General features: G+C 38.1%; 1 protein-coding gene across 1 annotated transcript in view; it reads right to left on the reverse strand.

The window, feature by feature from the left end:
* Positions 1-24,708, reverse strand: part of KMT2C (lysine methyltransferase 2C) — a 187,815-nt gene that overhangs the window by 55,007 nt on the left and 108,100 nt on the right. The window contains exons 12-20 of the mRNA XM_058809368.1: positions 23,518-23,631; positions 21,234-21,967; positions 13,464-13,580; positions 9,643-9,744; positions 9,364-9,468; positions 8,031-8,212; positions 7,198-7,362; positions 6,491-6,600; positions 1,072-1,137 (exon numbers count right to left, since the gene is read on the reverse strand). Coding sequence (XP_058665351.1) covers positions 1,072-1,137; positions 6,491-6,600; positions 7,198-7,362; positions 8,031-8,212; positions 9,364-9,468; positions 9,643-9,744; positions 13,464-13,580; positions 21,234-21,967; positions 23,518-23,631 — 1,695 coding nt within the window. The remainder of the gene's footprint in view (positions 1-1,071; positions 1,138-6,490; positions 6,601-7,197; positions 7,363-8,030; positions 8,213-9,363; positions 9,469-9,642; positions 9,745-13,463; positions 13,581-21,233; positions 21,968-23,517; positions 23,632-24,708) is intronic.

A 24,708-nucleotide genomic window follows, 5' to 3' on the forward strand; every position in this document is an offset into this window, starting at 1 on the left:
AGCCAAGGCCCCCATCCAGTTCTCAGCACTTTACCTTCATCTTATTCATAACCTTAAGTCTCCAAGAACTCCTGGTAACTCAGAGAAGTTATCAGCCCTATTTCATAGGTAGACAAAAAACCCAAGTTGTATCAAGTGAGCTGCTCAAGATCAAAAATGAAATTGTGGGTAGAACCCAAGTCTCCCAAGACCTGCAAGACTGCTTCTTCCTCAAGCTGTTAAATGACAACTGAGTCCACTGATAAGCTCTAATATTCTTTAATTCACCATGCAGAAAGGCCCTGCCACCTGTGCTGAGGCCCTGCAAATGGAAGCTTGGGAACTTTCAGGGAATTGCTAAATAATGAAGAGGCTGCAATGATGCTTCAGCTCTCTGGAGCCAATTACATCATAATTTGGTAACACAACTTTTGAAAACAGACAAATATAATAACATTTGTTCCATTTAACCAAAAACATTTCCTCATGTAACATCTGACAATACAGCTGGTTCTGAACAAATTCTTCCCACTTGACTGCCTTCTTACACTGAACTTGAAAGGTGTGTGTTTCAAAAACATCTCACACTCTTTTTCTGATTGAGTATTTGAGGGGAGAACCTTCTCTGAGGTGTTAAATAGAAAAAAAACCTCTAATGTGATGGAAGCTGTCCTAACATGATGGAAGCTGCTGGGTAAAGACTGACTTGGGAGTAGGCATGTCAGGATTATAGATTCCTAGCACAAACCAGACAAATACAGAAAAGCTGCATCCTCCTAACATCTCAAGCCTGTAAATATTTGTGTACATGCTTGACTCAGCCACACTGTGTTATCACCACTGATATTAAGGCAAGCAGCTAAGACTGTAGGATCAAAGCATAATTTAAAGTAATTATTACAGTGCAGGTACGGCAGGCAGAGAGAAGAAAGAAGAGACAATGAGAAAAAAAATGGAAAGCATGCTGTGGTAACTGAAGGATAGTTAATGCTGTGTGTTACAAAACCACAGGAAAAGGAATTTTTGTCTCATGTAAAAATATACCCTTAGAATATTCTAAATGATCAGATATTAAGCATTTCCATTCTTTACCTAGTTCTTTTGATTTTGAAATAATCTGAGCTCCAACTGATGAATCACAACAGTCCAAAGAAGGCACTGAAAAATAGAGGGAAAATAATTTCAACTTTTAAAAATGGTGACTTGATTTAAATTGAAACTATCAATTTTCCTTGAAGCAGTTCCATTAAACTCCCTAATTTATACTGTTGGCAATCATTTACTTGCACCTATAAAATAAAGTGCTTTTCAGTATCACAGATGTGACTACAAAAGAAGCCTGATAGAAACTGAAGTTCTCCAATTTCCTAAAGCCAAGAATGGCATTGGAATAGTACTGAAGTCAATGGGAAATTATCTCCTTCTACTGGACCAAGGGCAAATGAATACAGTGGGTCTTTTGGGTTGGAAAGCAACCTGTACACTAGTCATGATGTTCAAGTTTTGCTGCCCTAATCATTAAAAATGTGAGGGTTTTGTGAGGTGAGTATTGATCAGTATTTCCCCAAAGAGGGGCTTTGCACACAAGGCTCTCACTGTGTCTGTGCTGTGCTCTTACACAGCACTTGGAGAAGGCTGAGGTATTGAGAACAGATAACAGGACCTGTTAGAAGTTAGATGGGGCAATTCTTATTCCAGGTAAGAGTACTGAAAATGGAAAGCAGAAACTCAAAAACTACACCTTGTGTGCTACAGGGCAGCAGTGGAACAGTGTGACTGATAAAATAATAATCCAAATGTCCTGCAACACAAGGCTACTTCTGCAGTGGGCAGAAATGCTCTTCCCTTTTGCCTGAACTACATAACTGCAATCAGGCTTCACTCACCTATGATGTGTACACTAAACTTTTAATATTAGTAGTGACTTCACAGAGATTACACAGACAGAGCAGTAAAGGGAAAATTAGGAGCTCCTATCTTGCAAACACTGAACTAGAATCAGAAAACCTGTTAGTCAGGCACAGTCAGCATTACCACAGAGACAAGTTTATCCACACTTTTTTCCTTTTTCCTTGGCCTAGAAATCTTACTCATGCTGAATTTAGGACTCAAGATAACATCTAGAGTATTTCCTTTGTGCCTGTCACACAAGCTGAGACCCCTGAGGCAGAGAACCTGTGGGGGTTCTGTGTCACATCAACCATGGCAGTGTGCTGCTGTTCCCACCTCACAACACACCATGGGAGCCAGGGCAAGATGGGGAAAAGCACAAAAGCTTCCAAGTAACACTTAAAATGAGTATGAAACATACTGGATGCTTTCTATATAAACAAATATAAAGAAAGTGCAAGTCTGCCTTCAAGAACTACAGTGCTTTGAGAATTTTATGCAATGTGCAACTAATGCAGAGGGTATGACCTACAGAAAACCAGTATGTCATGCAATTAGTAAATAAAAGCAACCTATCAGAGCTACTGAAAAACTGAACTCAACAGTGGAGAGAAAAACAAGGAAGAAAATAAATTGAAAATGACATTTTGGAAGAGACATAAAGCCAGAAAGAAACAAAAACGGGACAAGCTGCAAAAAAGAAGATATTCAAAACACTGAATTGAAAAAAAAGGATATAGGCAGATTGTAAGAACTATTCAAACTGGAATAAGACATCATCTGTTCATTTAATTTCTTATAATTTACAAGATGGTTTTAAGAATGAAGTAGCAATTATTGAATTGGAATCGAAGGTAAACAAGAAAATCAGAAAGACAGTTGTGAACAGAAATTTGAAATCCTTAATTTAAAAGTCAAACAACCGAGAGATCATCTCATCCAGGTCAGACTGAACAATTTTAGCTCTGGAGACTGAATAGAGTTGAAAGGCTCAAATAAACAAGCTGACAGTGACAGAGGTGAGGCCTTCAGAGACCCACTCACAAAAACTGCACAAACAAACAGTGTTTGAAGACAGTATCAAACAGACTTCCAGAAAAGAAGCTAATTAGGGTGCAGATTAAGGATTACAATCAATGAAATGGATAGCAGAAAAGCACAGTACTGTTAGAGAAAGCCTATCCAAAGGGAAAAAAATAAAAAGCTAAAATAGTGCTTTCTGAGGCATTCAGCTGAAGTTAAACCAAAATTGTTAAACTTATCTGCAAAAGGTTTTAAATGTGCTGAATATTGTACAGCATTTAGTAGCCTCTGTTGAAAGCAAATAATTGCAGAGAATACAATGATGAGAAAAAAAAGCAGAGTTCATTTTTAAGGCTGTTATAGAAAAAAAGAACTCTATGAAAAAATGCAACCAGCAAATGAGATAGAGTGGAATGGCTGATGTAGAATACAGCACTAACAGAGCACTCTTTATTGGGTGCCTGCATAGCTGTGTCAATGACACAGGGATTTTTCCCGGTAAATGCAGTAACACAAGAACATTAGAGCTGACATAGTAAGTGTGCTAAATAATAAAAAAAATGAAAAGTTAATTTTTTAACACACAGTATTATGTTGGGTTTGTATCTTGTAAAGTACATAGAATTAAATTTCAGAACAAAGAAAAATTTACATCAGTTTAATGAAAATGATACAACAGACACTGCTATCCATAATGTGTCTCACTGGCAATATCAGGTACCCCTGGACAGGGCTAAGTGATACCAAATCCTCACTGCCTCCATGAGCATGTTCACTGGAGCCCCAGGAGGAATAACTGCACAGGCAGCTGCAGAAACTGCACTCAGATCAGTTCTAACTCTTACAGAAAACCAGGCAGAGCTCTGAATCCTGCAGAGGAACAAAAACAGCACCAGGGGAGGAGGAAGCCAGGGTCTGGATGGAGACAGGATGGGATAAGTGAGGAGGGATGAAATTTGCAGATGGGGCATGACATGCAAGGGCAAATGACACAAAGGCAGAACTGCTGAGGAGATGGTCAAGAACTGTCCAGGAGCTGATGTGGGTGAGAGATACAAACCCCTCCTGAGTGTGCAGGAATTACAGCACAGGGGCAAAGCTGCTGCTACCTAATGCACCTGCCTAGAATCTAGTCATGAGAATTTCTACATTTCTCTAGAGGACACAGCAATATGCTGGGGGACATTTTTTATAACTTCAGAAAGTACTAAAAGGAACCTGATAAAACAGTGATCAGTGATAGCTATTTCACAATAACCTAGTAATGAAGGTTTCTGGTACACTACACTGGAGCAAATCTTACGCCATTCTGGCTTTTGATACTTATGTGTGTTCAAGAATAAAACCAGTATCTTTAATTTCTATTTCCTGAAGAAGATGACTTTTTAAGAATTTCAAGTACGATGAGACAGGGAAGAGCTCTTACAAATTTTAAAAAGTTTCTACTTTCTGAAGAAAGAGAAATGAAATCTCATTCTCAATACCTACACACAAGAACCAGTTACTCTTCACCAAGGGTACACCTGCAATGTTTTGTTTCTTTATTAGGTTGAGGAGTTCTTGTTTCTTCTAGAAAGAAAGTGGTTAAAACCCCTATAACAATACTTGCAACACACCTGACACATCAAATGGAAAGGGCAAGAACCATCCCAGTAAGAATCCCACAGTATGATACATTTTTAGATGCTTTCTACTCTAAGTAACATTTATTTCCCTAAGTTTATCAAACACTAATTCTTCTCACTTTGAAAGAAAAAATTACAGAAATTTTCCAGAGAAGTTTTAAAAGAATTCATAAAAGACTGAAATATTTCGTATAGAAGAACATGCAGGTATTTCTATCAACATGCATCAAAGGACATATTCAGACATGCAACTGTGCAAATTTACATGTGTTAGAGAGGTTTTAATACTGAGTCAAAACAGGAAAGAATAAACCAAAAAACTTGTCTTAGAAAAAAAGGTGAAAAAAACCTGCAAAGAAAACTTGGGAACTCCCAGAGGATTGGTTCCTATTCCTTGAAATCCAAACCTAAGCAACACAACTACATAGAGGTGTGCAGGAAGGACTAACTCAGGGGCCAGCTTCTGCCTGGAAGTGAAACACCTCTTGTGAAGCTGTTCCATCTCACATATCATGGACTTTAATTATCTCTACAAGGTAGCTCTGCCAGCTCCAAGGAGAAAGGAAGAAGTATTTCTTACTTGGATCTTTTTGCTTTAAGTACTCAAAGCTTATTATAAAAATAAACAAAAGTCTGCATTGTATCTGCAAGTTTCTTGCTTTTTCCACTTCAAAAAAACCTCTTTCCTTTTGAATTTCTGAAAGCAGATCTTTACAATGAAGTGACTTGCAGAAACACAGAAGCATTAGTCATTTTTCTATTAGTGATAAAAATGGGTTCCTTGGGAGTGTTCCAGCAGGGAGTATATAAACCTCCAAGGTCAGGTGAGTAAGTTACAATTACTGCTGTGGTGAGGACATCAGTGTTAAGGGACATTAGATGCTCTATTGAACTTTTCTTGGCAGACCTCTCATGCTTCCCAACATCTTCCATCTTGATCAGGAAAACCAATCTTACTGAGAACTTCTTAGTGGATATGAATTTTTCTTGAAACATTTGCTTAGTTCTTGTACCTTCCTCCTCCTGTTCTCTTGTGATACCTCAATGAAGGGGCAATATGAACACTTTCATCTGCTTATGCTAAAAATGGGAATAGGTGTCAATGTTCAAGGAGCTGACTGAAGCAGCAACTTCCCTGAGCTGACATGCAGGGAAAAGAGACCTGGGCTATCACCCCTGCAGCAAGACTAAAATATAAGGCTATAAATCATGGCACAGGCTGGCAGGCACTCACAGAACATTAACCAGCACCATCCCATGGAGCCAGATGCTGTAAATGTGCTTAAAGTGGAGTAACCTCAGCTCCTGAAGTGCCACTGCTACAGAACTGTGACACAGACCAACAAGGCTGCTGGTGTCCATGTCCAGAGAAATGCCAATTTCATCAGAAGGAATTACACATTTGAATTAAAAAGGAAGTGATAACTCCCAAAGAAGTATGGTCAATTCTTTTCGAGAGAGCAGCTAGGGAGGGAAGCATTGGTCTTGAATACTGGGAGAGCTGAGGAAAAGGCATTAGAAAAACATAAAGGAGGATGGGAAAAATGCTTACACAGACTATTGTTACAGCTATTGCTGCCTCAGCCTCAAAGCATCAAAATACACAAACTTTTTCTGCTTAGAAATAATTTTCTGATTCTTCTGTAGATGTAACTTTAGAGAACTGGGCTTTTTTCCTTCTACTTGACTAAGTGAGATGCCTTTGACCCCTTCACTACCAAATGCTTTTAACAGTTTCTCCCTATCTTCAATATCTCTACCTAGGATACCCAAGAAGTTTCTTCTGGCATAAATCACTTGAGAACGCAAAAGAGCCTAGGAAATTTTCACAAGAGGCCTTAAAACAAACATGAAAAAAACAAAATCTTACTTCTACCACGAGCCAAACCTCCATGAGAACACAGAACACATTCCCAAACCTATTTATTTATTGCAGTGTGTAATCCTGCCATTGGTTTCGATCGTCTCCTTACCGTTCGTTGGTGGAATGTATGGCCTACAAATGGTACAGTCAAAACCCATATCAGCTATGTTTTCCACTTCCTCCTCTGTGTTTAAGTTCTGACAGATTGCATGCATCCATCTAGAAATTAAGTGGGGGAAAAAATACAATTTAAAGGAAATAGGTGGTGTTTTAGGAGACCCAAGTATCAGTCTATGGTCCAAGCAAATGGGGGATAGTTGTTCAGTTTGAATTCTTTTAGGGAGAAACCACAGAATGAGATTTTCCATATACAGCATCCCCTACAGTGGTGTGTGTTACATCCTGTATATGAAGCAGCAGAACAACTATTTCCCTCTACAGGAAGGAACTCTCTATAAAACAATCTCCCAAGTACGTTTTTGTATGGTAATTTTCTCCCTATATTGCAATAATTTTAATTACTTTATATAATGTAATCTAGATTCAGCCTCACAACAATAGTCTTGTGAGGTAAATTAGTTTTATTTTTACAGGGCAGCAGGGAAGAGGCACAGAGTGATTAATTAATTTGCCCAGAGCCAGACAGTTAAGTCTGTGGTACAACCAGAAATGAACTACTAAGAGACTTCTGAGACTCAGTAATCCACTGTTCTTTACCACATGATCATTTCCTTCATCTCTACCCTTCAACTTTAGGGGGAAAAATTAAAATAAGACTTGAACAAGAAAAGTAAGTGAAATATGAGAAATCCTTACCGATCACACTGTCTACACTGAATTATGAGCTCCTCATCCCTGTACGTGCGGTAGCAGATGGGGCAGGTAGACAAACTTGCACAGGGAGCACACTGGGTGTAATTGTTTTGCCATTCACATCTTAAACCTGGAGAAGTTGCTCCACAGTGTCTGCACCAAACACACCTACAGAACAAAAAGATTTATTGCTGTCAGTTCACAGGAAGATGATTTTGTGGCTTTAAATATCTTCCATTTAGAAAGAGGTGAGTAATTAAGTTTTAACTTAACAACATGTTTAACCACAAACGTTTAACAACATTTTTTGTACTTTTAAAATAAAGTTCCTAATTAATAATTCCCTTGAAACTGCAAAAGCAGGCAGATGGGTTCTTGTAACAGCTCAACAGGTCAAAGAAGTTCATGCTTCCAGTTGCCATTCACTTTGAGATCTGGAGACTTAACCATGAGAGAGGTCTGGTCTGTTTGTGTTTCACCAAGTAAAACAAATTGTTTTCACAGGGTTTTATGTCAAGAACACTAGGGTGAAGCACCCATTCATCTTTCCAAATGAACACTGGAATGACTACAAGGAATATAAATTGGAATATTTTTTTTGCTATGAGTTTCAAAAGAGAAATTTTGCCTATCTCTGCTTATGTGGTTTTTGGTATGAGAAGCAGTTCTAATTGAATCAAACAACTCAAAAGCATTTTGTTGGCTTTGTTTAATACACCTGACTTAGACACAACTAAAACCTTGTTACAATTCAACGTGACATCACAAATACCAAGTGACAGAGAGAAGCAGAGGAGGCCAGCAGTCAGCAGCTCTGAGCCCAGCCCCAAACACACCATTTGCACTTCCAGCCTCCCTTTGGCACAGTCTGCAGGGGTGGGTCCAGGCAGTAGGTGTGGTAGCTGATGTCGCAGTCATCACACAGGAGGAGTCTCCCTGGATCTGTGGCTTTCCCACAGGCTTCACACACAGTGCACTCCAGGCACCTCCAACCTTTGCTGAGTACCACTTTAGTAATCTGAAAAACGCAAGGTGAGAATTAGTTGAAAACGGCTCAGTGAAGTGTGATCAATGTATAAATTAAGGTCTGGCATGTGGAGCTCAGGATGCTCCTCTGGGCACATCACCCACATCACAAGGAGCTCTTTAGCAATTAGACTTTCTGAAGCTTCAATGAACAGGAATGGATTAAACAGAAAAAAACTGTACCCCTTTCTAATTTTTTTATAAACAGGTGCAGTGTTTCCGTTTTTAAGCCACCTGACTGCCAGGACTTTTCAAATATCATGGAAAGTGGCATGGCAGCTGCATCAGCCAATTCCCTCAGGACTCTGGGATGCATCTTGTCAGCTCCCAGAGATTTGTGTACATTCTGGTTCCTCAAGAGGTCACAAACCTGATCCTCATGATGTGATCATGGTGCTGGAGTTTTAGTCATCTGAAGCAAGCATCTAACTTACTGCAATTAATATATAATGCAAGAGTGGTATATAAACAAAAAGTCAAATGATAATTGCATGAAATACGCATATGGCATTTTTTAAAGTATGTGCAAAATAAAGTTTTTGACATGTTTAAAAAAAAAATCCCACTTTTACACAGATATACTTACATCACAACCAATGAAAAGTGTACAGTGTATATACTGCAGTAAATAGCTTATTTTGTGCTTGCTAGGTCATTTCACAGCATTCAAATTTAATTTTCACACATTCTCTCCTAGGCTAATGAATGTAAAATGTATTAATTAACCACTCCAACTGCTGTCAATTCTGACAGCCAACAGGCAAATTGAATCAACTAAACCTTATGCCCCAAGTAAATGAAGATGCAGTGTAATTTTTTCTTTGTTTTTAATTCTGCTTGTATCTAGGTTTAAAACTTGTATCTTAAACTGTTATTTTAACCAACTGCTGGATAATCAGCGCTATTTATGGTTGTGAAATTACAAAAAGGTTAATTTCTCTTGAGGCTATGCATACTATAAAATGACATTTAATTAAAGTCTTTCATAAGTCACATACAAATAATGGTCACATTAGCTGATGAATATCTAACAAGTTAATGACTCCCCTAATTACCACAAAACCGAAGGCAGCGTGGTGCTATTAAAGTACAATATGAAAACAGTGCAATCAAGTAGTTTTTGTGTGGAACAAGAGCACTCACCTTAATACTGACACAGTATGGATGGTAACACTGCCCACACTGGGAACAGGCCAGCAGCCGGCCCTCAGCACCTTGGCCAAAACTGCCACAAACCACACACATATCCTGCAAGGACACACAAGAGCAGGCTCTCAACACGTGCCAGACACTACTTCTGAAAACATCTAACTAAAATCCAACTAGCTTGCTGTGTAATTTACCTCCTAACAAGGACTTCATTCGCTTTTTTATAATTAAGAGCAGAGAAACAAAATGAAGAATTGTAACTATTATCCCAACCTGATGGAGAGTGAACTTGTCACTGTTAGAGAACAGGACAACTGTATTATGCATCGAGTTTTCTTCCTCATCTTTATTAGATGAAATATCCATGGTTGTGACCTATTAAAAAAACACAAAATATAAATACCAAGCACATCACATTTTGTAAGACACGAGACAACATGAAACATTCTCTAAATAAGTTTTGCACATATTTATTCATACAGTTTCAACTTTCATAAAAAGCTGCCTCCATCAGAAATTACTGCATTAATTCACCTTTTCTCATCATCAGTATTAGTTTCACACACATATTCTCTTCCTCTCCGTTTTTCACCTTCACATATTATCCCATTCCATTACACTTTCCAATGGAAATGGAAGCAAAGATATACTTGAATTAAAAAATCACTTAGCAGAAATTGTCACAATGTGCCCAGTCTGCTGTTCCCTGCATGTAAATACTGAAGTTCTTTTTATCAAAAAGTTAACTGCAGTGACAGACTTTCGAATATTAATTCAAAAACCAACTGCAGAAATGTAGTTTGTCCCATATTGCCTAAAATGAGGTTTAGCTAACGTTCCAAGTATGTTAGAGGACTAAGCAAGAGCTCTAAAGTTACTTGCTGTAAGCAGTTTACGAGGCTTATCTATCTACCATAAAAACCTGCACTGAACTTGAAACAGCTATTTTGATCTGAATCCATCAGCTCTTACTGTAGACAATAATCTTGCTTTTTCATCAAGTGATTTTTATTCTGACCTGCCCTTTACTAATTCAGCATATTCATATACAGATTCTCAGGAAGAGAAACACAAATGAAACATTTCAACTGTGTTCTGACTTTCATGTGAATCTTAAAATACAGAATTTGCTGTCCATGAATTTAATAGGCCCAACTATTATCTCTGAACCAGGAATATAAGGGGACACAGTTCCATAAAAAAAGATTGCTAGGGAAATGTAGCTTTGTTTCAGCAGCTGTTCCAATGATATATATGTGGATTATTTTAAATACAGTGTAAGTCCTACAGAGATAAGTTTTGTTTAAATAATAATTTAAATATTTTACAAATCCAAATGTAACTCTAGGGACAAATGTAAATACCACAGTATCAACTAGAGGAATCCCTCTGATACACAGCTGCTGAAACTCAGCATTTACTAAGAAACAGCTGAAAAGGGAATATATTCTTTATGTGTTTTGATTGCCAAATATTTGAGAGCACTGCAGCTGTAACTAACCAGTTAACTCCAGAGCACCTGAAACACCTTGATACCTTCAGGGACAACACTCCCCTTACCTACTTTTGCACAGGTTTCACAAGGTTCTTGTGACTGCACATGCAAAAGAGCAGAATTTGCAGGACTGGCTGCAATGTTGGTGTCTGCTGAATCCCAGCACTGACCCACCGTGGGTTAACCTGTACCCACCTTTTTCCTCATTCCCAAGATATACCAAGGTACTTCCAAATCTGTGTGGCTGTCCACTGATCCCCTGCTGAGTAAGAACGATTTTGTGCAAATTGACTGAAAATACCCCCATTTCAAACATTTCTCTGACAAAAGGCTGATCTCTTGGTACTGCTAACTGCATCCACTCTACCACAAGGCAGCCACGTCTCTGCAACTCTGGAGCTGCCTTTGATGTGGTGACTCAGAGGATCAAATTTCTGTAGGAAATGGTGGAGAGTGATGTGCATTTTGTATTTATAGTTATAGCAAGTTACCTACATCACTGTCCTCTGATCAATTACAAAAACTTTTAGGAGTTTGATCTATAAACCCCAGCTTGTCTTGAAGTACAGATTTGTGCTTTGTAACACCAAAATAATGATGGGGATGTCTCCATTTGATTAAGGTGCTGTAAGTAGCCTAAGTGGAATTCATCCTGTATGTTTAAAATTAGAAATTTGCTTCTGAATCTTGACCATCCAATGCCTTTAAAAGGGAAAAGTGACAGAGATTATTGTTCCTTTTTCAAATCATGAACACCAGAGTATCCCAAGATATTACTACACAGGCAGCAGAAAGTGTGACAAACTTGAACAGATTACATGTAAGAACATAAAAACAAAGCTCTGAAGAGAGTCTCAGGAATTACTTCATAAAGACATGAAAATGAGCAAGTTCTCTGAACACAAGGAACATGATGTCTCTCAAAATGTGCAGGGCTTGTTGGTAATCAAAGTTTAAAAGGAACATTCAAGTAGAACAAGCCCACAGTGGAAAAAAAATCAATTGTTTTATAGTCCAGATTTCCAAGTTTTTCATACCAAAATCCCCCTTCTTATGAGGAGCAGAGTAGGACTGTGTAGGATTTTCAAGTTTTAAAAATACTTCAAGTATTAAATAGTGTAACAATCAACTTCAGTGAGCAATCACTTGCTTATAATCACTTCAGTACTCCTGAAGAATAAGAGACAACAAATATAATCATTATTTTCTCAAGGGTTTCTGGACAGAAGCTGTGTACAGAATAGTAGATATCTGATCACAACAAAGAACTGAGAATCACTGATATATGAATTCATTAAAGAGTCAAGGAAGCTTTAGTTATGGTAAATCATGATCTGTAAGGGCTCTCTGAAGGAGTCAGCAATTCTGGAGACAGGAAAATCTTATTGATGCAACTTACTTCACCATCAAACTCGTTTGGCAAAGTCCTTCCCCAAACCTGCTTAAAAAAAGTTAAACTGAAGAGGAATGGTCCCTATACTGATACAAGACACAAAATAGAGGGGACTAAATTATCAGTTTTGTATGTGGGAGAATAGCACTAGTCAAAATCTGACAGGGCCTGCCTGCTAACAGGTGGCGGTGCTCAACACACTCATGTGCAATCTGAAAAATCAAGTGAGAAGCAAGGTGACAAAGCTTGCCAACAGGATTGGGATATTCAGAGCAATAAAATCCAAAAGACAAGTGTGAAGAACTGCACAAGAACTTCACAAAGCTGAGTGCTGGGCTGTAAAATGGCAGATGGAAGTCCACAAAGTAAGGAAATTAACATGACAAAAGAACTGGTATTAATGATCAGAAATATGGAGTAGCTTCCCTACAAGGAACAACTCAAAACCACTGGCATCCTCCATACTTGCTACTCAAGAGTAGAAGGAAAAGGAGGAGAAATGATGGAGGTCTATAGAAACTGAGTGGCATGGATGGAGGAAGTGAATGGAAAGCAGCTTTCCACTGTCTCTTCTCCAAGAGCACTGAGAGGCGGGCAGCTAATCAAGGAGGCAGCCACTTAAAACACAAGCTGATCAGCTGAACTGAAAAAAGTTAAGCAGTCATGGTTTCTCTAAAGTTTTTTTTAAGTGAATGGGCAGATTTATGAAAGAAAGCTCCAACACAGGCTGCCCAAGACAAAGATACATCTTCCTGTTCAGCAAGTGCCCAAGCCACAAGCTGCTGCAATGTCTTCTCCTCTTCTGTTCTGCACTCTTGCACCACCACTCAGTCCAGAAGAACCTTTGCTCTGGTCTCCTATGGCTGCAGTTACATTCTCATGCACAAACCCTGCTCTCTCCCTCTGGGCTGTTCCATTCAGTGCTGCCTTTACCCAGCATGTTCTGCACCCAAGGAAATGAAAGTGGTACTTTAAGACTCCCAACTGTTGTGTCTTTAAATGGCAAGAGCAGCACAGAATTGCCTCAGGCCCACTGAGCTGTAGTGTTCCAGTTCTTCACCACAAGCAGTAACAGCCAGGCTCCATCAAACACCTCTGGCTCTGTAGAGCTCATTGGTTTTTTATGAAGTATTTTAATACAAGAATTACAGCTGAATAAAACTGTTATGTTAACAGACTGCAATATGGTAAAAAAGATCTCCTTACCCCTGGAATGACCACAGCCCCAACTCCATTCTTCAGTTTTGATCTTCCTCTGCCACCTCTTCCCGACAGCCCCGCTCCACGCGGTCTCCGCTTCCCCGGGAATCCTGATCCTCGGCCCTGTTCAATGGAAGGCAACAATGTCAATGCAACCCCTCAAGTTCTTTTCTTACCGGGATTCAAAAACTTGTTCAGTTCATCTATGGAAAAACATAAGTAAAAAACACCCTGTGATTTCTGGTGAGTACAAGCACAGCAGGGCATGGCCATTAAATTTATGCATAAATCTGTGTGAAATACCTTTAATTACTTACATGGCATAATATGATCACCTTTATCTTCAGTGAGAAAGCAGCCAAAACCAGGAATGTTTATATTCTGCTCAGCAGAATAACTGGAAATATGGATTTCCCCCAACAGTTACCCCCATCTCATTTGCAAAGTTTCCAAAATATATCTATTATTCTATGATTCATTTTTCTTTTCTCTTTGAACAGTCAGCCCAGACAGTCATGGGACTTTACACAGGGTCTGGACATTTGATTACTGGTAATCACAGATGCTTTTCTTACCCTATGAATAATCAAGTGAAGCCTGGAATTTATTAGGATTGAGTCCTGCTCACAAAGGAAAGTGGGAGCTGGCGCCGTGAAACTCTCTTAATTCAGCCTATACAGACAGGTTTTTTTATATTAATTCTATCACTTACATTCTATCATTATTCCCCATAATGTGAAGTTTTTCTTACACAATCTCCATTTGATTTACAGAGAGCTTCTCTTCTCCCTTCCTTATTTAAGATGCAGAGTTGCAGTGTTGTACTTTACAGTATTCAGTGTGTTCAACTACAATTATCCTTGGGAGAGTAAGTATGTTTTTACTTAAGTTTGAAATTTAGGGGGGTTTTTGTTTGGTTTTTTTCCTTTTTTTAAAATTTCAAACTGAACTAAGCCAAGAGGGTTCCTAATTCTCCCAAATCATTTCCAGAGAGAAAAAAAACATAGTCATGGCCACAAATTCTGGCTGATATATCAGACATCTTTACAAAGTGTCTCAAAGCCTCTAATCTGGGTAACTGATAATTATGGCATGTACTCGAATAAGCACCTTTCCTACAGCAAAATGAGCACTGAGATTATTTATTGCATTTCATATTTGTCAATAATCTCAGCTCCCAATACAGCCCAAGTATGGAGTACAGAGTATGAGGTTTCCAAATGCTTGCTGCAAAATACTTTTAATACCAAGGCAAAACATTTGCTCTGTAAAACCACACTGATGGGAGCAACAAAGCTCCATGGGGATTGTGTCACCAAGAGACAAGAAGGGTCTTTTCTGATGGAGACAGGAGCTCCTTGGATGGAAAGAAGCACTGTGGGCTCAATATTCCCTATTGTATTTCTCAAATATTCCAACTCCTGGCTTAAAGAAGATATTGAATTTTATGGTCATAATTAAAGGGAGAATTGAAGGATCCCAATGTTAAAATTTTATTAACATTCATCTAATAAAGCAAAAAGAAATTTAATTGACTCACACACCAAGTCAATGCAACAAAATGATATTTGAAGAGTGAAAGGAAGGATGCTGCTGGAAGCTGAGGTGAAACAAAAATTGTCCTTAGATATCTATGGAGCTAATACATATGCACACATAGGACACACAATCATCAATTTTTTTAACATGGAAACTCTTCTGACAAGTTTCTTATTTTCTGTTTCAGAACAGGTGTCAGTATTGTTATTTTCACACAACTAGTAACAGGAATAAGCACATACTTGTATCAATGTTAATGCTCAATATTAAGCTGAAAATTAATGCTTAAAGCAGCAAAAGCTAAGCTGATGTCAAATCAAAATAAAATTAGCATGAGAGTTAAAGTGAGATGAACTTAAATCACTGGGAGCTACAGTTATTTGTCAGTTTCGTAATTTAGCTTTTTTTTGCCTTTACTTAAACCAAATAATTCTACTTTAGTTACTTCAGGTGTTTTTAATAGTAAATGTCACTGTGGATACAATTTTGGTCCATCGAATCAGTTTGGAAAGTTGTTGTTTATTCCCCCATGAGCTAAAAACGATGTCACTTTGAATCCACTCTGCAAGATTTCTCCACAGCAACAAATTCAAGCCATCCTTCAGATCTCTGCTCCTTTCCATGCCTGGCTTACCTTACTGCCAGTCTTAAAGACATTTTTCTTCTCAGGTAATTTATTTTGACAGCCATGTAAAGCCAACCACAGAAAGTGATGTACTCAACACACACAAAATTTGGGTAATACAAAATATTCTTTGCCACTGAAAATCAAGGCAATGCCATCATAGTTTATGCTCTGGAAAGCTCACATCTTTTAACCTGAAACCTCCAGAGCTTTAATAAATTTTAGAGATCTTGAACAGTAACAGAATGGAAGATTCATTAAGGTGTGAGAAACAAAATTTCATCACTAATCTCTACAGCAGAAAGATAGTAATGGATACATGAAAATAAATTCAAGTTATTTACCACTTTGATGCTCCAAATGGCACTGCCAGGAAGCTGTCTGGATTTAAAAATGTCCCGACCTTCTGGAATGTCTGGGGACCAGGAAGGTGGGCTCACTGTATTATTGGTACTCCAAGCCCCCTAGGATACGGCAGGTGAGAAAATAGATGTATAAAACTTTGCAACATAAAAAAAGCAAAAAGCAAAAAAGCAAAAAGCAAGCAACAAAAAAAAAATCTGAAAAGCAAAGCACATGCAGGCATAGGCATTTCTACATTAATTTAAGTAGTCAATTAGTTCACTGAGTGAGTAGAAAGTGGGAAATTTTTAGGTTCTCAATGAAACATGCCCTAAAATCAGTATTTACTTCCAACTGATGGTTAAGCACAACAAAATGAGTTTTATGAACAAAGATTAATACATATCTAAAGCAAGCAATCATAACAACAACAAATTACGTGCCTAAATTTTATTGCATCAGTGAAGAAGACAGTAGTTGGAGGTGGCAATATCTCCTTTTACATTCCAAACTACATTCTGAAAGAACTGATGGCCTCAGTTGACTTTTCAAACTAAACTACCCCCAAATCACACCAACAACTAGTCTGAGAAGCACAGCAAACAAAAGGAATATGAATAAACCACTAGACAAAAGAAAACGAACATAGTCATGGTAATCAACAAAGCAGCTCATTCCCGCAAGCCTGCTACAAATAAACCATTATAAAACCCTACCACTGATTTTTTTCACCCCAGCGTTTTCATGTTATGCTGTGGTACCACATTTTAACACATTATTATGTACATGTAATAATATACATCCATATGGTGTACCTACAAGCTCTTTTTAACTCATTATTATCCCTATTTATGTAGTTCCATCATGGTGAGGTATTGTATGACTGTCAGTAGAAATAAAGCAAAATGAAAAGAAAATGCTAAGACAGCCAAGGAAAAATGCTGAGGCTCTCATAGAAAGTAAAATCTGTGGAAGACTTTCTCAAGCACAGAAGACAGACTGCAAGAGACAGACATCATAAATAACTTCACTGCCAATTTACACATTAGATTAATAAAGGACAGAACATTTTCCTAATTCTGAATTTGTGAGGGCAAAAGATATTGAATACCAGGATGACTGATGAAAAGTGCAGGTTTACCCTCCCCAGAATGCCATTCAGCAGCATAATCCCAGGGCTGATGTGGAATAACCTCATGCATACAAACATTCCCAACTATTGACAACTGCTCACAAGGGCAAGCCCAAACACATTTACACCTTTGAATACTGGGATATACAATAATAATAAGAAGAATCAAGGAAAATGAGATGGCTCTGCAAAATATGCTGGGTTTTTTTTCCTTTTCTGAAATGCAATTTCTCCATCCAGAATGCGTGGGAAATTAGTTTCTTTGGAATCAACAACTCCATCAAAACAAACATTCATCTTGAACTGTAAAGAGGTGTCTTGCTAACAGGTACACTTTCTGAAAACAGGGCTGTCCCTCAAGTGATCTGGCACCCAAAACAGAAAGCCTGTCAGTGACCTAAAAGCCTTATTCTGGATAAAACTCTCAAGGTAAAAACACCAACACTCAGTACAACCCACAGAATGGACACAGCCAATATTCAGCATAAATCTGCTGGAAAAGGAATACAGACAACATGACACTTAAAAAAAATAACCATTTGACAATTCTGCCCACATGAGGTGCTAGCTGGACACACAACCTCCAAACTTCTCAGTGCCCAGAGCAGCCGTGTGCTTGGTTTGGCCATCAAAGCCTCCCTCTGCCAAGGGGCTTCCAAAACCCACTCCAGAAGAGCTCCTGACAGCAGCTGCTCAAGGGTTCTGCTCACTGTGCTGCAATAAACACCCTGGATTGGAAGATTTTGCTATCCCAGTTTTTTCCTTGACTGCAGATTGCTGCTCATCATGCAGACAACTCTGAAGATCAGGAGGTTCATCACCCTCTGACAGGGGAACAGTGCTGGGCAGAAACCTTCCCACCCTCAGACCTGGGGATGGACAAGTCCCTGCTCACACCCAGGGCACAAGGACAGAACATTCCTGACACAACAGGGACATCATATCAGAAATGGGGGGGAAAAGGAAATTTGATACACTGGTAGCACAGAAGAGATTTGCCCTAACTATTCCAGCCCTAGTTTTTGTATAATGTAACAGTCAGTTTTGGCAGGTAAAATTCAAAATTTCATTGAATTTTAATTAGTTTCCTCATTACTTCTAAAATTCATAATGCATGGTAGGTAACTGTTCTTATAAAGTGGTAACACAAAGAAAATCTGTATAGCAACACAAAGAAAATCTATCAGAGAAACAATCTTTACATCAATCTGTAAAGAAGGCAGCATGCTCACAGTGTCAAAATTCAAGATCTTAAACATGCTGAAAATACTTAACAACTAAAATTACCTAGTCTTAGTTTGGAGGTACAAAATTATTCTCCTTTTGGGAAGATAATTTTTCTAGTGATTAAATATATTCAAAAGATTGAAAAGCTAAAAGAGTATTAAATCTGAATATAAAATATCCAGTCTTGCAAAACAAAATGATTTGTATATGATTCGTAAACCATATTGTTAAGAATTAAATTGGAAATTCAATCCAAGTTTTATTGTAGATCAGAAAAATTTGAATTCTTGGTCAGATAAACTTAATTACAAACACACATTTCCACAATACCACGAACAAATGAATTACATCAAAGAGATGCATTAATTATATTTTTGGCTTTTAATTAATGCCTATTACCACACAACACTGAAGAGAAAGTTCTATTCAGTTCATTTACATCAGAACCCCAGCAATAATTATGTACTGCGACAGAAACAGGAAGTTCTAATTCTCCATCATATTCTTGAGTCCTCAAAATTGAACAACACAGCTGCAAGTAAATTATAACAAAAGGAAACCCAGTGTCAGCAAGGGTCAGGAGATCTTACTAAATTACCACTGACTGTGTTTAGCTGCTTAACGCTTTATGAATCCTACTGCAATTGCAAATGCACAAAGCTGGCTTTGCAATTTAATATTTAATGTAATTTTAGGGTTGTGAACAAACTTCAATCACTTGAAAATACAGCTCTCCTCATTAAAAAAAAAAAAAAAAACAAAAAAACAAAAAACCAACCAAGCACCAAGCATAAAAACCGTAACAACAACTGATCCTTGAAAAAGACTCTTTTTCTCTTCTTTTCCAACATTTACCTTTTACAACAACATACTTAGTGATACCATGTAAGTGAAGACAGCAAAAAACCCATCCCATCCAAGACAGCACACATCCAAACCCACCAGAGTGCTCTGCCTTCTCAAATCTCATTTAAAACAATCTCTTAAAACCCCAACAGATATTCAGTGTGCTGTGGAACAGTCATCACCAACATCTTCATGATGAAAATTAAATATCTCTGAACAAGGTATTTCTCAAGGAACACACCCTGGAATAATACTAAAATAATATTTATGGAATTTACAAAACCAGCAGAAGTTTATTGGTTTTTATTCAAAATTATTCTACAGAGTGTTCTCAACTCTTCACTTATCACTGTTTCAGAGCCAGAATTTGTAATGCCTTCCATTTACTGACTTAATTTTATGCTTTCTAGTACACAGTGGCATGGCAAAAATAACCATTTCAATTCAGATACACAGAATAAATACAACAGCACTTAACACAGTGCTCTTCCAACACTACCCCAGAGAATCCCCATGTAACAGGAAACCAAACTGGCTGGATGCAATCCTGTGCCATGTGCTCTGGGATGACCCTGCCTGAGCAGGGAGGCTGGACCAGACGGCCCATTGCGATCCCCTCCACTCTGAGCCACTCTGGGATTCTGCTTCTGCTCCTATGTACAACTCTCCATTTGGAAAAGCACACGCTCTTTAAAAAAATGAATGTTTTCAACGGAAAGAATAATTTAAAACCATCACAAAATAAACCTAAACCAATTTCTGCCTGCAATCCAAAGTGATTTAAATACATGCCTTCCACATTGTGGATTTGTCCAATTTTGCATCTTGCTCAAAAAAAACCCACCTGCCTGTAACTGGACATTTAAAAATCTTCTTTTTTCATAGTCTACAGAACATCATTCAACATCTTCCAGTCCTTCATCAAAAGCCCAGAGTGGGAACTTAAAAGTACTGAAGAGAAATTTAAGGCACTAACATATTTCTGATATATACACCTGACTGTACAGTGACCCAGGAAAACCTAACTGCAGCACAACAAACACAGATCTCCTAAACTCAGTGGAAACAGCAGAAAAACTTTCCAGAACACTCTCTCATACCTTAGGAAGCAAAAATTTTGAACTCTTAGATGACAAGTAAAAACGAAAAGAATTGTGCAATATATAAGAAAGCTTTGTTAACACTAAGTCCAGAAAAGCATGAAATCATCAACCTGGAAGACCCAAGGACTAAAAATAAATTGTGATGAGAAGATGAAACACTAACTTGTAACACTGACACACTTTTTGTATAGAATTTCAGCAACAAGAAATGAATACCCTGGATTGATCCCTGAAACACAACACGAACAGAGAGAAAGATGCTGCAGAAAGTGACAGGCTTGAGGATTCGTTTCACTTATCAAATTTAATCCTAATCAAACCACAATGATTTGTACAAGACAGTTCTTGCATGGTATTTCCTAATGTAACAAAACCACAGAATTATTTACCACACCACTAGAAACATCGATCAAGAAAATATCTGGCAGAGTAAGGGACACAGAGTTGTAGAAGGCTCTTCTCTGAAGCCAGTTTAAGAAGCTTTACCACACTTTGAAATTACCAGCCAAAATAAATGCATATATGAAAAATATTAAAAGGTAATTTAAATAGCACAGCATCAAGAAAACATCTGGCAGAGTAAGGGACACAGAGTTGTAGAAGGCTCTTCTCTAAAGCCAGTTTAAGAATCTCTAACACACCTTGAAAGTACCAGCCAAAATAAAGGCATATATGAAAAATATTAAAAGTTAAATAGCACAGCATTATGTCTATCTGCATTTGTAGCAGCTGAAAAACACAACAAATTTTCTTCTAGTCTGCTTTAACCATAAGCCAAAAGAAACTGAAATTCTCACCAGAGAAGCTTTACGACGACTTTTTCCTTATTTACCAGAACATTAATTCCTTGAAAAAATAAACTACACACTCAGGAGAATCAATGCATTTTCTAAGAAACAGGTGAATTTGATGAATTATACTGCAATATAATAAACACAGAATGGAACAGTGCATGTGCTTACCTGTCTGGACCTGGGTCTCCCAGGGGAAAACTTGCGTTTGGTGATGGCGGGTTTGCCCATGCCGATTTTTGGAGTGACTGATATGTAGGTGGTTGGGAGAGCACTCCCAGCAGCTGGGGGCAGCACTGGGGGCTGACTGTGCTGCACCTCTCGTGCAGAATGCAAGTCTAGAGAAACATCTGGTGAGGAAGACACGTTTGTCTTGTTTAGATTAAGTGATGGGGGAAGCGAGGGGCAAGTCTCAGCTGGTGGTTTGATGGGTTTGTCTCTGACTGGTGAACTATTTGCAACACCTCCATGTGAAGCAGTACTTTCTACTCCTAGAAGAGCTGGTGCTTCTGATTTCTCATGGGTTTCTTCCTTTTCTATATCTTTCTGCACTTTTATTATTTCCAGTTGTTGTTCTGTGGGGACTGAAATATCTCCTTTTCTTTCAGTCTCCAGAATTTCTGGTGTCACAGTCATGGTCTCAGGTACTGAGCACAGAGACCCAGAGTCTGCTGTGGACACTTCTGATATCTCCACACCACCCTGAGGCAGCTGGGTCTCTTCAGCCTGTTTGTCCAACTCCTGCTGGGCTACAGCTTGAACACCTTCTACCACTTCCATCATTTTCTCACTCTGACTGTCACCAAATGCTGGTGTCTTTTTAGGAGATATTTCCATTTCAGCTGAATTGATTTCAACAGAGACTTCTGCTTCCAGTTGTGTGGTCTCTTCTCCTGGTGATATGCCTGCAATTAAGTACAACCATATTAAAGGCTCACTGTGAAAAAGAAAAAAACTTCTGGTGCTCTGATCAACAAGTATACTTGGTACACATCATGCAGGCCAACACATATCACTTTACTTCAGTGAATTTAATATGTAGCTTAAAATACACTTCACTAACATCTTTCTTTGTACCTATTTTTACAGTAGTCTATATTTTTAGTTCATTATTTTTCTTCCCTAAAAACACAGCAGAATAAATTAAAAGAAAATAGACCCAAGATTAATTTTTGAGGACCTGAACACACATTTCCAAGTAGGCAGACAAAATTAATTTCTTCTTTTTAATTTCTGTGTATTGAAGATGCATGCTATCATAAATTAATGTATTTTAAGCTACTGTCATAACACTTTCAAAAAGCTAAGAACAGGAAAAGTACAAATAAAAAATATTTTCCTCCTAAAACTCTTTCCTGCTTTAGGAAATCAACTGAAATGAAAACAGCTGCTGCTGGTTTAATTAAAGTTTCTAATATATAATGAATTTCTTTCAAAAATATTTATCTAGCCCTCCCTTGAACCAAATCAAGCACATTTCATCCATAACTTTCTTCATCAAGGAGTTCCAGAGTTTTTGTCCACTCTATAAAGAACCACATTCTTTGCTCTGAATTTGGCTTCTCACACCTTCCTTTGATGGGCCTGATTCTCTTACAGGCCTTTTAATTCTATTACACTTGCACTCTTCTTAAACTCACACTGCCATAAGTTCATAGACAGAATTTATTCTGAATATTTCTTCACAGTTTAAATCATGGCCCTTTTAGCACTGTGATGCAGAACCGAGTGATCACAGCTAATCTGAAAAGCTGGGTGTTTTTACTTTTTCTTTAAATATAAGTTTCTTGTATCCCCTTACAGCAGCCATTGTCTAACATCTGGATGAGACTGAATGGGACATACTGGCACGTTCTTTACCCTTGATATTGGTCACTAACACATCTAGTGGTTTGACCCTTCTTTAGCTGCTCCTCCCTGTGCATCTGGTAAGATGCAGTTTCTCCCAAAACAGAAATTATCAACTGCTGCAACCCTGTCAAAGATCATCTTTTACTTACAAAGGGGAAAAAAAACCCCCAAAAAAACCCCCAGAAAATCCTTAACCAAGGATGTATGCAGAGTTACAACCATAAGAGAAAGTATAAGTGACAGTATTTGAATAGCAACAAGTCATTGGGTTTTACAATAAACTTCCATCATACAAAGCATTCAACTATTTTTCCAGCTTGGAAAAAGCCAACAAAAAAGTAAAACAAACAAATGAAAGTAAAGCCACACAAATCTTCTGAAGTCTCTCTTCCCCTTCAATAAAACACTTCTTTTATCAAGCAAAGAAGTTAATACTCTTGCTTGAGAGCTCAGATGGAACTGTTGCAATTTGTCTCCTACTGCTTTCTAGGTGCTTCTTCCTTTTGCTTTTATAAAGCATTGCAAACCTTAGTGACTGGAAGAAGGTTCTGGTTCTGAAGGGTTCTGAACTGGTGTTTTCTCAGAGTGCAAAACTCTTTCTTACCTTCTGTAACACATCCAACAGCTGATTCCTGATCAAGGCCATCACCTGTAATGGGCTGTTCCTGAAATGCCATATCCTCTCCAGCACTTTCCATTTCCATTTCATTTGGACAAGCTTAAGGAGAAGCAAAGCAGTTATTAAAATTGCTGTGTTTATTCTACTACTTTGGCATCAGCAACTGCTGTCACTGTTTGACCTTTTGGCTCCAGAGAGACTGATATTTAATGATGACAGGATTTAGGACAGGTCAGGTCAGTGAGAAGGTTAGGGAGACTACACAGTATTCCTTAAAAATTAAGAATATTTTACTCATTAACACTGAAGCTTTCAGATGTCTGTAAGGCAACTGCATACACCTAACAGTGAAAATATGCACACAGTCACAGACTTCTGCACAGACTGAGCAATACAGGAAAGAATTTTCTTAAATTTCAAGTCTATGAAATTCAACAGAACTGGCAGCATGAAGGCTTCAAATTGGTATACAAATACTACAGTGGATTATGGCATAGATATAAAGTTCCATCTACCATCAGCACTGGCAACACTGATTTTCACCTTATGTATTCAACAACATGAAAACTGAATTCTGCCACTTTAGAACAAAGATATCTTAATCTTTGCATGGAAAAGGCACAACTGAGTGGTTTTTTGGCTGACAGGATCATTATAGAGCACAGAAACAGGATTTTTTTTTTCCCCTTGTGTAAAAGCTCTTTCAGTTAAGGAAATTCATTGAAATGCACTAGATGAAGTATGGAAAACAAAGTATATAGCAAGCATTAACTTGAAGAGAACTGATCCTCCATGGATGTTAGCACAAAAAAAAAAAAAAAGGGAAACAAACAAATTTCTACATCAAGACAGTCTTTTTTAAGTTGAAAAAGCCCACAACTATTAGGTGATACTACTTTTAGCACCCTAGAAGCTGCTCTCAGACTCTGCCAACTTTAAAGCGATATTTTAACTTTAAAAAAAAGATCATTTAGATTGGCTCCAAATCTGATTTTAAAGTACAGAAGTGCTCTCCTGGGTATAAAGCCCTGCATGACTCTACTGATGTAACAGCTCCAGATTACTCCTAGCAGGTGAGATGACAGTCCTGTTCTTCCTTGGGGACAAGAACATGCTTGTCAACGTTTCTACTAGCTAGAAATCCAACAGAAGCATTGCTTAAAACCTCAGCCTTCC

This window comes from Ammospiza caudacuta, chromosome 1 (assembly GCF_027887145.1).
Source record: "Ammospiza caudacuta isolate bAmmCau1 chromosome 1, bAmmCau1.pri, whole genome shotgun sequence".
Taxonomy (NCBI): Eukaryota; Metazoa; Chordata; class Aves; order Passeriformes; family Passerellidae; genus Ammospiza; species Ammospiza caudacuta.